Source organism: Fukomys damarensis, unplaced genomic scaffold (assembly GCF_012274545.1).
Source record: "Fukomys damarensis isolate Sample0158 unplaced genomic scaffold, DMR_v1.0_HiC HiC_scaffold_1, whole genome shotgun sequence".
In the NCBI taxonomy this organism is placed as follows: domain Eukaryota; kingdom Metazoa; phylum Chordata; class Mammalia; order Rodentia; family Bathyergidae; genus Fukomys; species Fukomys damarensis.
The window spans coordinates 16610844-16625670 of NW_022900913.1; the positions used below are offsets into that span (position 1 = coordinate 16610844).

The 14827-nt window shown below is 37.1% G+C and overlaps 1 protein-coding gene across 3 annotated transcripts in view; it reads right to left on the reverse strand.

Annotated features, from left to right (window-relative positions):
• The window catches only part of Cdh12 (cadherin 12), a 976411-nt gene that overhangs the window by 47245 nt on the left and 914339 nt on the right, over window positions 1-14827 (reverse strand). For all 3 annotated transcript variants that reach the window (XM_033757884.1, XM_010609463.3, XM_010609464.2), the window contains one exon: window positions 5785-6038. In XM_033757884.1, the coding sequence (XP_033613775.1) occupies window positions 5785-6038 (254 nt within the window). The remainder of the gene's footprint in view (window positions 1-5784; window positions 6039-14827) is intronic.

Below are 14827 nucleotides of genomic sequence, written 5' to 3' on the forward strand. Positions count from 1 at the left end.
ACATTGAACAATAGTATTTTCCAACAAAATAATTTCATATATATATATATATATATATATATATGTGTGTGTGTGTGTGTGTTATGCATTTAAAGTAATTAAACTTTAACAAATGAAAATTTTAAGGAAGTGTGACAAAAGGACTACTATCTGAAGGCAATTAAAGAAATTATGGAGAGAAAGAGCTGTGAAATCTGCATTCCTTTAGCACTTGGAAATAAAATAAATTACTTGAACCTTAGCAAGCAAAAGGAAAACACAACTAGTTTGGATCATTGATACATTTATTAAAATTTATTTAGTGCCTTCATTTTTTTCATAGACGAAGTAAGTACAAATGAATTCTATACTATTTTATCATTGAAATGAGTAATACGCAAATACACTCACTCAGTTAATAAATACTTATGACATCCTACTATGGACTAATTATTGTCTGCAGTGTAGCAGACAGGAAAAGCAATATAGAAAAGTTCCCACTTTATAGGTTTTACTTAAATGGGAAACCAAACAAATCACATAGGCAACTCTAGAAGATCTCTGGTATGGTCATAGAAATATTTTACACCAATACTTCTTTTAATCTTTTGAAAACTTACTAAGTGAAAAATAGAAAATTGGTCATTTTCCAAGCATTTAATATTTCCCACCTAATTTACTCAATAGTTAAACTAAATTGCATATATCGCATGAGAATCCCATGTATTAAGATAGGCATTCTCTTTCTTTCCTCACTTAGATTGTGTGCTGTGACTGAACGTAGATCCACATACATGACACAGTTCTTGGTGCATTAAGAACATTTCTTCAAGGGCCTTGGGATTTAGTTCATTGGTTCGGCGCCTGCCTCACAAGCAAGCACAAGGACCTGAGTTCAATCCCTGGTACCAAAAAATAAAAAATGAAAAAAAAAAGAACATCCCTTCAATTAAAGCCAGATGTTGGTGGGTCAACTATTCCTATCTTATCTGGACTCACTAAAAATAATTTCTATGGGGAAAACATAAGAACAAAGATAAGTCATGTAAAGGTACAAGATCCCAATGATGAGTGTGACTGTACTGTGTACCTAACATGTACCAGTCAAGTTAATAAAAATAATTTCTATGAACTGTAATGAATTGTGTATAGTAAAAAGTCCACCTCAAAGCGCATACAACACCAGAGGCAGGAAATTATTTATCAAATAGCAAGGAATAGAATAGTTAAGGAAAGAAGCTGGAGATTCATCTGAGGTTGGCAGGGGAGGATGAAGTAAGAACCTGACATGGATATCTGCCAGCCAATAAACCAAGGTCAACCTTTCTTCAGAGGGCTTTAGTTCTCGGGGATGCCATTGATCTCTGGGTAGCTGCTGCATTCAGTGATCATGGTGATGATGATAACAGTAATAAAATACCCAGAGACAGGAAATAACACAGTACTAAATTAATAGCTGGCACAATAACTCTGTCAGAACAAAGTTATGCCAAGGCAAGCAATACAGAGTACATGTAGGTATGTCAAATAGCTTTACCTCTGGTGCTTCCTCAAAGTATTTTCACTCTCATTCTTAAGTGAGCAAATATATTTTCAGACCGGAGAAAGTTGAGTCGCACCTCACATTCCCGGCACTGACATGATTGAAGGTTGTTTTTACCCCAAGGATGGGGAATGAAGACAGGTTTGATGTTGCTCAAAAACAACTCATCTTTTGAAAACGCCTCCAGGGGATCAATTAGATCTGTCTTTGTGGACAGCTTTGGTGAGGCAGGAGCTGCTCATTAGAAGTAAGAGTAAGGTACAACTTTATTTTCTGTAAAGTACCACTTGTCAGATGCTAGCTCCTCTGACACAAAAAATAAAATACATTTGCCACGGAAGAATTTCTCTAAAATGTAGCTTGCTTTTGTTTCTCAGACCAGGATCATGACTCAACAATTTTCTTGGACCTGAAACTGTGTTGCTTTACCTAGTGGTATTTTCTACAAAGTTTCCTATTTGTGTATGTGTCTGGGCAGGGATGTTCTAAAATATTGCATTAAAATAATATGTCTGTTTATATTTTGGCCTCATCATGTTTTTAATTGTCTTGAAAAGAGAAAACTCACCTCATCAAATAACTTAGTGAGGGCTTTAGATATGGAGTTCTACTCATATATACATTTTCATTTATCTAACTGTGAGGCATTTAAATCAATGTTTATCTTTGTATTTTTTATTACAACTGTTAATATTTTCTGAACAACTGCTAAAATTCATAAAAATACTACAAACATATTTAGTAGGCCTTTACCACTGTCTACAAAAACAACCTCTACCCGCTGAATAAACCGGCTGCATTTGGCTGGAAGTGCAGGGGATGGTGAGTAATCCCTACTTTTCTTCTTTTTTGTAAGAGAGATGTTCTTTTTGGAGTTCTTTTCTCATCATGGACATGATGTAAGAAGGAAAATATTTGTTTTGGATGGAATGTTTGTATTTCTCCAGAATCTATATGTTCAAGTCTCATCCCCAAGTGCGCAGCGTGGGGAAGATGGAAATATTGAGAAATAATTAGGTCATGGGGTGGGGCCCACAAGCACAGATAAGTGTCCTGACCAAAGCAACCTGGGAGAACTTTCACTTTCTGCCTTATAAGAATACAAGGAGATGATAAATAAAATTACATCCTCAGCAGACGCTGGACCCACTGTCACTTTTGATCTCTTCTTTAGAACTGAAAGATATAATAAATGTTTATTGCTTAATCCAGTGTTTTGGAGTAATTTGTAATAGCTGCCTGAACTGGACCAAACTGAAAGGGGCACCAGGCAGACACATTGCTGCTGTGCTGATTACTTAGAAAACTGCTTTGCAGCTGTATAACGGGTAGGGGCCAGTAGAGTGATGAATTTTCATAAATCACAAGTATTCAGGGTGATTCCGTTTAAGGTTCACATAGAACAAAAGAAATGAAGGAAAGGATTCTTTCTTCTTAGAGAGTATTTAAATTCTCATGAACAGAATACTCAGAATACAGAAAACAAAAGCCACTTTGAGTAATGAGGGTCATTACTGGAAGCTGAAAGAAGACTAATACTTGTTATCAAGGGGCAAAAGCTCTGGTATACAGTGCGCATATTCTAATGCTTTGTGGAAGAGAGAACTTTCAAGGGCTGAAATTTGATATTTACCTCATGTTTATAAACTGAACTTGGAAAGTAGCTTGGTTCTTAGTATTTATATCATATTAATTGAAGGTAGGCTTGCGAAACAAAAAAGAATTGGAACTTTAAACTTAAAAATAACCCAGCCTCCCCATGTCACCAAAAATAAAAATGTGTTTTGAGAGGTGAACACTAAGGACTGACAGACTGATTATTTGATAAGAAGATATAAAAGGATGTAAGCCATGGATTTCATCTATTATGTCAACAAACGCGAGGAATAAAGATGATAACGCAATAGCTGACAAACTGACATTTGGGACTGAAGGAAATAGAGAAACAATAAAAATGAAAGAAGACTTTCAGGCTTCTTAAACCCTATAGGACCAGATCATACCACCTGAGAACATGTGCTATTCTTCAGGTCAGATAAAGAATATTGAAAGGATCATTAGGGGCCTGGCTGTGGCCACTTCCACAGTGATTTCAAAGTGTGGGCCCAGCCCTGGGCACCGGCACCTGAGTGAGGCCACCTCTCAGAGCCCTGGAAGTCTGAGCTGCACACGTAGCTGGGGTCAAGGCGCAGAGCCCCAGTGTGGGCACAGCCCTGCCCAGTGGTAGCTTATGGCCTCAGTGAGCAAGGTAGCAAGGTTCTGATCCAGGTGAAATGTTACTCTTAAATCTCAGGGTTTAATGGGGTTTGGCCTGCTCTTGTTTTCTTGTTGTTGTTTTTTAATTCATATGAAATCCAGAATCTCTTGCTTTTATATTCTTTCTTCCCTTTGGAACAGAAATGCCCTTCCTATCCTAGCCACACCACTTCATTTTGGAAATACTACTTGTTTGGTTTCATAAGTTTACAGCTGGAAAGGAATTTCGCCATAGGCCGAATGTTCCCTCTGGTCTTACCTAGGCCTAATTATATGATATTTAGATGAAATTTTGTACTTTAGAGAGCAGTTTTGGTGGTGGAATAATCTAAGACATTTGGGACTGGAGAGACGCAATTAGACTTCGCACAGGAGGAGAACATGATCGGTGAGTCAGCGTGGGATGTGAGGGCTGAATATTTGTGATCGTATCTTGGAATCATAACTTCCCATGCGAAAGCATTGAAAGACGGGCCTCTGGGGAAGAAATTAGGTCATGAGAGTGCAGCCCCCATAAGGTGATTAGTACCCTCGTGGAAGCGAACCTGGAGAACTTGCTTCCTTTTTCTGTCTTGTACAAATAAAAGGAGTCTAAACTCTGCTAAATAAGAAAAAAAAATTCATTAAACATTGAATCTGCTATACCAAGACCTTAGCCTTTCTATTCTCCAGATGTATAAGAAACAAATGTCGCTTAAATCACACAGTCTACAATATTCTACTATGACAGCCTAAACTGAGACAGTACTCATGAAATTTGAGGGGGTGGATCCAGAAGAATACAGTCAGGCAAGCGTGCACGGTTTTGTTTGTTTGTTTTTTCCATTTATTTATTTATTTGTTTTTGAGACAGGGTCTCACTGTGTAGTTGAGACTGACCTGGAACTCGCTATGTAGCCCAGGCTGGTCTCGAACTCACAGTGATCCTCCTGCCTCAGCCTCCTGAGTGCTGGGATTACAGGCGTGCGCCACCACGCCCGGCCTATGATTTTAAAATGTTTTTAAAGATTCTACTATGTGCAATTATTCCACTAAGTCCACCACTGCATTCGGGATTCATTTCCTTTTGTTATCTTCCATGTGTCATAAAATCTTAGCAAATACATCTATTTCTGTCCATGGTAAAGTAGTTCTTTTCTTAATTTGGTCCTTACCAGCACTAACATTTTAGGGATGGATGACTCAGAACAAATCTCATCTTTGGCTTTCAGTTTCCCAGTAGGTGAAGGCACGTGACCATGAGGATACAATAAAATATATGGGAGTAAAATTCAAATGTCTTGCAGGATAATCCCATAGGTGAGGAAAAGGAAGGGAATTCCTATTACCCTGAGTAGTGCTAATGGAATCTATAGACTTAGAAGGCAGAGACAGGGGGACGGACCTTGACTAAGGCTGTTTGCATACACATCTTCGGTACCAGGAGAGGTGTACATTACTGTGAAAAAATACTTTCATAGGACAAAGAAGGACCCTGGAATGTTGTGTATGCCCCAGTTTCCTACAGTGAATGTGATCAGTATGTACTGTGAGCATGCACTATACTAACAAAAGTAAAAAAAAAAACAAAACTGCATTCAAGTTACAAATGGTAAAAGAATATTTTTCCCTAATGCACATTTTGGGCAAAAGGGGAACTATTTAAAAGTAATTGTAAAATTTATTAATGTTTATTATGCTCTAGGAACTCTGAAAGGAGCTTAACATCACTGACCTTGAGACTCATTCTTCAAGACTGTATTATAAAATCTCTTCTATGGGTGCGAAGTTGAGATTGCTCACCTTAACTGACACGCCTGGCATCTTTCCCTTGGTGACACAGGTGCAAAGACTGATATCTGATGTTTTTATTCAATCTGTGGAATTTCCTCTAGTCTTACAATCAATCATATAGGTGTTTTGACATCCTGGCAACTAAATCCCCTTGAGCTCTGGGCGGAGAATTGCTTATCATTTGCTTGTTTTAGTTTTGTTTTTCTCACACAGAGAACCGTTGTGTGTCTCACCTGACAGCACTGCTCCCCACGTCCAGGTCCTGCGCGGTGACCGCGCCGATGATGGTCCCCACCGGGGTGTCCTCGTACACCTCCATGGTGTAAAGCGGCTTGCTGAAGACCGGCGGCTCGTCCACGTCCAGCACGCTGATCCTCACCGTGGCTGTGTCCTTGAAGGGGCCGGCGGAGTGGAAGCGGTGGTCCAGGTGAAGGTTGGACGCCTCGACTTTGAAAGTATACGCCTTCTTCGTTTCAAAGTCTAAAGCCTGTGGTGAGAACAAACGCGAGTGAGGGCAGCAGAGAGGATGAATGTTGGATCCTCAGCATTTCACAGCTTAGTACTAATTCCAGTGGTTTCGTATTTCTTTCTTGCTCTCTCTTCTGTGACACAGGGCCTTTGCACTGAGCTACATCCCACTAAATGCTTAAAGTGCACAGCAAGAGCTGGGACTTCCTATCTCTCTGCCTAAGCCTCTCAACTTTTTCTTTTGTAATTACTGGCTAAAGAAAACGCAAGGTAAATATTTGAATAAAAGGACCACCCCGTGTAGAAGTTTCTGGGGAGCTTGTTGGGATAATCTGTTGCGTATATTAAAATGAATTAACATACACGTAGATATACACGCTGGAGAGGGCTTATTCATCTCATATAAGCAATAGGAAAGCAGTACTCAGGGAAGGCCAGTGCTTCTCTGCTCTTATCCAATACTGCCCTCTACTGTAACCAAGAAATACTAAGCAAAAACAGAACAACAACAAATACTGCATAGTTGAAAAGCTCTTTAGTTGCAAATTCATTATAACAAACTACAGGATCTTTTTTACAGCCAGGTTTTCTTACTCTGACAACAATACCATGTGCCGTTAAGTACTTTTAAGTGTGTAGTTATTCCACTACAGAAGCTGAGTATCAATATTTTTGAACATATGCAATGGAAATTGTGAAAAGACTTCGTTTCCTGCGTTCTTGGAAATTATCATAAAACAGTGGCATTGCAGTGCATTGCCAGGATGTATGAACAAGATGTATGGATTTAAACGCAAACAATCAAGTTAAAGCGGGCCATAGACTCTAACACAGGGAGTCATCTCCCCCACAGCCACCGGTGCTGAGGAGTTTTCGCTTGTCATTACTGTAAATTCTGGTTATTCCTTCCAATGATTGGAAATAATATATTTCAAAAGTCTGCTATAGTTGCGCTTTTTAAAGTGATAAATTGAATAAATGCCGGTGACTGATTTGTGATCACCACTAAAAAGGCAACATAAATGTACCACTAACATGATTTTCTGTTACTTTTAAATATTTTTATTTTCTAAAATAATTTCTTCCCTTGTGCCTCTAGTGATTTCCTAATTTTTGTGTCAAGATCTGTTTTTTGCGTAGCACCCACAAACTGAAGGAAGTTGTTTCTCTTTCTCTCTCTCTCTTTTAAAGTTTTTTTTTCTCTTTTTTCTCTTTTTTAATACTGATTCAAGCCGGGCGTGGTGGTGCACCCCTGTAATCCCAGCACTTGGGAGGCTGAGGCAAGGAGGATCGCTGTAAATTCAAGACCAGCCTGGGCTACATAGTGAGCTCCAGGTCAGTCTCGACTACATAGTGAGACCTTGTCTCAACCCCCACCCCCAAAATACTGATTCAAATATTTTTGTTTGAGGAAGTTAAAAAAAAAGGAAAAAAATTGTGAAATCCTTAACTGTCATAGTTTAGCAGCATAGAGTATATACCCAAAACAGTAATATATATTTGCATATGACATGGTCATTTTTGTAGCATTTTTTAGTTATGAGGTCTTATTTTATTTGGCCTCTATTTTTCTTTATATCTAGTTTATTATATTTTATTCATGTTTTTCCCACAACCATTCCCCATTCCCTGACTTTATTTTTACTTACTTAATGCACTGTTCACATATAATATTGATATTTTTTGTTAATTTCTTGTTGAAATTGTGCTTTCTCTTAAAACCCACACAGATAAAAATGGGAGGCACACGGTACACCGTGGTTCATATATGGCTACTGGTGACATCAATAGAAAGGTTCTGTCTGACAAACAGAGAGGGCACAGTCCCTTGACCCTACTTTGACTGTCTACAGCTTGACTCCTGTAGTCTGTTAAAGAGAATCAGACTCAAGAAAAGACAATGTCTTGAATCTACTCCTGAAAGAATTAAAAATGTCTCAGTATAGTGACATGTGCATTCCCATGTTTATAACAGCACAAGCACAGTAAGTCGAAAATCCCTGGAAACAACCTTGATGCCTGTGCACAGAATGGATTTTTAAAAATGTGCTATACAATGCAATGGAATATTACTGAGCCAAAAAGAAGAGCGAAATCATCATGGGTGCAACTTGAGAATAAACTTAAATGAAATAACTCAGACATGGATAGTTAAATTTCACATGATTTTTCTCATATTGGAAACTGGAACTATAAGTACATAAACGAATAAAATAGAGGATGGATGGTAGAAAAAAGAGGGTAGGCTTTTGGAGATGGAGGGGCCAGGGAGGGAAGGGTGAAGGAGAAGAGGCTACAGGGAATAAACACGATCAAACTGTCGTCTTGTGCACCACTCCCCAAAATGAACATCAGTGTTCTGTATTTCAGATGTACACTAACACACATAAAAAGAAAAGGTGACCAGTTGGGGTGTTTAGCTTGGAATAAAGAAGACTAGGGCAAATTATGGGAAATCTTTTCATAAATTAGGCTTAGTTTATATGCCTGTGAGTAGTGAATTCATAATAATTCTATATTTGCAAGCAGTAACTAGAAAAAGAAACCACTAAGAAAGGAAATAATTCATCACCGAGTTAACTGAAATATGCAAGTTGAATTTTTGTATGGAATGCATGGAGGCAAGGCCAGAGATAATCCTAGGAGAACAGAGGAGAGGCAAAGATGGATACGGTCGCTTTCCTTTGACGTCCAGCAAATTAGAGAATAGTGTCATCCTGTCTAATAATGAATTTGCAGACTTAATGCATTTCTAATTCAATATCTTAGGAGATGTCCAGGAAAGAAAAATATATGACACAGGATGTACTCGCTAATTCAAATCAGAGAGCATGTAAAACTGGATTAAGTGAAATCAATAAATTAACAAGCCCGTATTGCATGATTTCTCTTGTATGAGGAGCTCAAAATACAAAGGACTCAGACAGCAAAATAAAAAAAAATAATAGAAAAGAAGGGAAGAGAACCAAGAGATTGAGAGAGGAAAAAGGGAGAAAAGAAGAAGGGAAGACAACAGGTGTTATGTGCCTGTTCCAACTCCCCATGATGAATGTAGTCCTTATGTGCCGTAAATGGCTATGAAAACATTAAAATTCAAAAGAACTGTACTTCCAGTGTTTTATAAACTCTAAATGGTTCACACTTTATAAACAATGTAATGTTTCTATGTTCGCCTTTCCGAATTCTAGTATAAGACTCATCTGAATTTATCAACTTAGGTAACCCTCTGCCCAGAAGCAAACTTGTCAGTCTGGGAATCATCTGCTGTGCTAGGACACAGGCCTTCGGCCCAGTTGTTCCTCTTTCCTCGCTCTAGTTTCTCCTTCAAATTGAGAGCCATCTAATTATCTGGAGGAGTATGCAAGTCACGTTTGTCTATGTCTTTACTTGATATGACAGATATCTGAATAAACTGCACACCCTATTGTTAAGGGTTAAGTCCATTTCAAGCCCAAGATGAGAGAATTCTCAAACTTTTATATAAATATATATAATATTTTTTTAGAAAACAAGCACAATCTATACCTTTTAAGAACTACTGACCTATCACAGCAGGTGAAAATTTGATAGTCAGGGAAAGAGAGTGAGATGAAAGTACCTTTTTGTACATATAGATTTTTTTTTTTTTTGCAGCTGAAAGCTTATATCCCACAGTGATCAAAGAACTTCAATATCCTAGGTATACTTACTTTCTCCTGTCCCTGATCTTAGGTAATCTCTTTTCACAAAATAGAGTAGCTCAGAAAAAGCAAAGGGAATTAAGAGTCATCTCTCTCTACTTCACCTTACCTAGCTGTCTGCCGGACTACTCTCCTATTTTGGAGGAAGGGAAGGAACTTTGATTTCGCACATCACAAACGTACCTGAAATATGTACAGAATAAGCTGGATTTGTTCATAATTGCAAGAACATCAATTAAATTCTGTGATAAGGTTCTTATGAGACTGAAATAATTTATTTGATTTAATTTTAGTAATTCAGAAAATGTTGCAACATTATTTGGGGCTCACACACATTTATTAACCTTTCTGAGAGGACCAAAAGAAATGCCTCGTGAAAGGAGAGCTTGCTCTTTTGACTATATGAATAATGGAAGATGAGTGAGATCAGAATTTTCAGGAACTGATGGACTCCGTAAGGAAATGCGTACTAAGAGTCCACAATATGGCAAAATAGAATGCGTTTAATTATTACCCAGAGTATAAAGGCAACAACTGTGCAGCATATAACCTTTTTCACTTTTTTGTTTCTGTAATCTGCTATTACTTTTCTCAAGTCCAGATCGCAAGAGATGCATAAACTTGCATAGAGTGGTGCATGCCTGTAATCCTAGCACTCCAGGAGGGGAATCTGCCCCAGGAGGATCCCAAATTGAAGCCCAGCCTGGGCAATTGAGTAACTTAGCAAAACCCATTCCCCCAAGACAAAAACAAACAACAGCATTAACAAAAGTGTCAAGGTTGTAGCTCAATGGGAAGGACCTGGGTTTAAGCCCCAATACTGTAAATCAAACAGATAACATCAAAGTCTACAGAAGATTTTGTGCCCAATGCTTTTCATTTCAAGGGAGGATAAGACATTTTTTAAGCAGAGGATGGAGAAGAATAACTCTTCCAGACCCCACAGGGATCCTGCAGAATGCCGAGTGAAAATGCACAGTTTTAATTAAGTTGAAGAATTTGAAAATAGTGGTTATGATAGAAAGATTTCTGAGCTTATTCCGTTTTTTGCCTCAGCAATCCTCCAACCCTTGTGAGAAATAACTCTGCCCTTAACTGTGGGAAGAGACTTGGAAATTTTAATAGCACATCACTTTCTTCAACTTGCTGAGTTGGATGGAAATATAAATTATGCAGATATGATTAGGGCCTTAATGATTTGACAGCGAGTTAAGAGAGATTTTGCTTAGTCTTCTGACCTAATTAGATTAGCCTTTAAAAGGAAAAAGTGATGCAGAGGGAGGCTGAGTTCTGGCTGACCTTGAAGAAGTAGCCTCGTGAACCCAGGGGCCCATGTGGCAGATGCCTAAAGCACGACTGTAAGAACTAAGACGCATCTTGGTCATGAACTAACAAAAGAGTAGGGACATAGGCCACAAACTGACAAAGGAGTCAGTTTCACTGTCAGCCAGTGAGCTTAGACAAGGACTTCCCCAAGCCACCTCTCCATTTCACTCCAAAAGGCCGGGCACAAAAGACTCAGGCAGGCTGCAGCCTGCTCCGCAGTAACTGCGGCTTTGCCCGTTTTTACACTCTACAGCTCTGTTTCTTCAGCTTTTATGATGGACTTTTATATTCGTTTTACCAGCACGACAAAGCTATCCTTCTACAAATCTGTCCTTTAGTAATAAGATTCCACAGAAAGCAAAATTATCAATGAACACAAACGATGTGAGGAAGAGAGATTCTCCAAAGTGGGCCGGATTATTTTAAAGATGAGCAGTTACAAAACAGATTTGTGTCTGACAGAACTAGGACGAAAAACAGAAAGAACAAACTCTTGTAAAGTACGGTTTTTATCCCAGGCTGAACAATAAAGATAAGATGTTCAGAGCAAGTATTATTTCAAAGGAAAATCGAGTTTTCCAAGACTTAGTTTTCTGACCAATAAAATTAGTTCTTATCTGTAAGGCAGTGTAGGAAATTTTTGCCTATCTCGTCATCACCGAGGAAAGAATTGGAGTTAATATTCAATAAAAAGCAGTAATATGATGAAGAAAAGACCGTTCCTGTAGCAAAGGGGAAAGCAATGAAATATGAATATTTTTAAAGTTTAGGATATAATTTTGACAAACACTATGAAATTTAAAATTACATTAAAGTAAAGCAAAATATATAGGCGAATGTACTTTGTAAATAAAATATATCAACAAAATAAATATATATATTTCACATAACTTCTAAAATATTTAACTGGACTAATTATTAAAAATGTATTTATTTGTGGAAAATTAGTATGATATTTCAGTTAGTTGCATAGCTGCTCTATTTTAATGATTTTGAAAAATTAACTTACAAATAATGAGCATTATTTTAATGCCCATATTTTTGTGGTAAAGATTTTGCAAATAAATCCAGCAGCTGAGATAAGGCAGAAATTCAAGAGCTTCCAATGCTTTTGGTTAAAAAAGTCAGTGATATTTCCCTTTAAAAGACAAAATATGTCACCTGGTATTATAAATGCTTAAGTAAAATATAGAGAGTCTGCCAAAAAAATGCATATACGCTCCAAGAAAACACAAAGACTATGAGGTTTTTTACAACAGATGGCATTACCCTCATGTGGGAGAACCCTAGAGGATGTTTTATAGCACAGAAAACCCCCTATACTGCTGGCCCTTGGAAAAGAAAGTCAAAATGCATGTGCAGCAATCTCGATGACCAAGGTCATCGAAGAAGTAATTTGCTGTACTAATAAACGCCTGGAAGCTGATGGCCACCACTTAGAGCACCACTTGTAATTGCAGAGACCAAAGGTAACTTGTATTAATCTCATGATCTCTCAATAAATTTTGCATTAAAATTTTATAGGAGTTTTTCTCTCCCTGAAGTGTGTATATATGTTTTTGGCAGACGTATATGTCAGACACATTCAGTGTAAATGATCACCTTCTATGGAGACTGGCAAACTTTTCTAACATATCATCTGCAAAATAGTTGGGAATGTGTGCTTTTCAAATATGTATTACAATTCGAGGCAGGCTGTGTGATTTTGAAAAAGTTATTTTTCTTCTCTGAGCTTCCAATCCTGCACTTGTGAAATTAGTGAAACATTATTTTTCTAAATACTTGGCAAAATAGTTTAAACATCACATTTTATTTGAGTCAAAAGAAAATCAGTTCATCAGAAATAAAAAAAAAAAAGAAAACCAACGTAAGATTTTTTTTCATTTAGCTAATAAAAATGTAAATAGCCTCTATTTTCAACATAAGAACCAAAACATAGAAAAAAACAAAGTGTCGCTAGGGACTTAAATGTAGTAAAAAGAATCAAAGTCACCTTAAATGTGTGTGCCGGAAGTATTACAGGTGTTTGAGAAACGTATTAACATTTTGGGAAGAAAGTAAGAAGCGATCAGCTTAATCTGAGGGACTTGAGAAAGGCAAATTAATGTTGAAGAGGAAAGAAGAGGGCATTCGTGTTGGGCAGGGCCTTCTATGGAGGATGAAGGGAGTCTATCAACTTTAGCAAACATGACCAAGAACGTGGAGAAATTTAGCTCGTGCACGTGTGTGCGGAGACGACAGTAGAAAAATGTGTCGTATGATCTGTACTTTACATCATTGGAAACCAGGAAAAGCTTTAAGGAAAATGAGTGGAGGTAGCTTTCACATTCACTCATGGAAGAAATGATAAATTGGGGGTAGATTAAGGGTGAGATTGGAGGAAACCCAATGCAACTGTGGAACATTGAGGGCTATAAACCAACTACAGAAGGAGAAAGGAAAGTTTTGACTCCTGCTTAGGAGGAATCACTGGCCAAGCCTCAGGAGGAGGTTCACAGAATTCAGATGCAAAATAAGCAGCCCAGAGAGGCCCACCAACTGCAAAGGTGGAAACAGGAACGAACACATTTCTATTGGGGTAGAGAAAAAACACAGCCTTAGACATTTGGAGTGCAGAAAAAATAATAGACTATGCACTTAGAGAAATTTACATGGCAGCAGAGAAATCTGTGTTGATTATGCTAATTTGGGGTTAATGTAGATTTGAGACTCTTCAGGAAAATTAAGCAAGGTGTTTAAAAAGAAGGTCAAAACAAATAGAGAAAAACCAGGAGCATATTCACAGAAGCGAATAAAGAAGACCATTTTTCTTTGGGATTAAATATATTAGAGTGACTAAAAATAGAAGTAACTTATATTTAATAAATGGAGGTAAATGCCTGGCTATGTAAATATTCCAATTTATTTTTCATTTCTAGAAGCTATTTAAAAATTAACCACATGATGGCGCTATATTACCAAATTATATGATGGAGGGCGACTTCTTAGACATTTGTCAGGATGGTAAAAAGAAAATGAGTTCTACTGATTAATGAGTCAATATAAAATACAAATCCCCCCTGGAACCAATTAAGGCTTTAACCTATTTTTTAAAGGGTTCATGTGAACAGAAAAGCATTTTATCGCCTATGCTTAAAACTATCTGGCTCTGGTTTTGATGTGATTTACACTTAAATTTAAGTTTAAAATGAAATAATATGCCAGATAACATCAAACTGTTAAATACCTTAACCTTTAAATTTTAAAATCATTTTTATTTCATAATAAAATGCAACCCATTCACTACTCGTTTTATTTATTTATATATTTACTTTATTTTACTTTACTTTATTTTATTTTATTTTATTTTATTTTATTTTAATTTGGGGAATACCAGGGATCGAAATCTGGTCCGTGCACTTGCAAGGCAGGCAACGGCACCATATTCTTCATTTTAAACAAATGCTATCATTGCTTGTTAGCCTCTAAATGACATTTTTTTGTAGAAATCTTACAGACTGAGAAATTATGCAGGCTATTAAAGGATTCTTCTATAAAACTTAAAAACTGTTGTTTTCTAATTCATAAATTATTAAATGGATAAGACCAGAAAAATATTTCTCGATTTTATTTTTGCTTTCATTCCTTGGAGGTGTTCCACTCATGAAACTTTCTATTTCTATTTACATGTAATGATTATGCATTTTAATATTTTCTACTAGAAAATAATTGACAGAAATGTGTTTCCTTTATCTTTCCAAGGAGAAAAATATTGTTAGACTGAAAAGACTTAATTTCCATATATATATATATATATATGAAT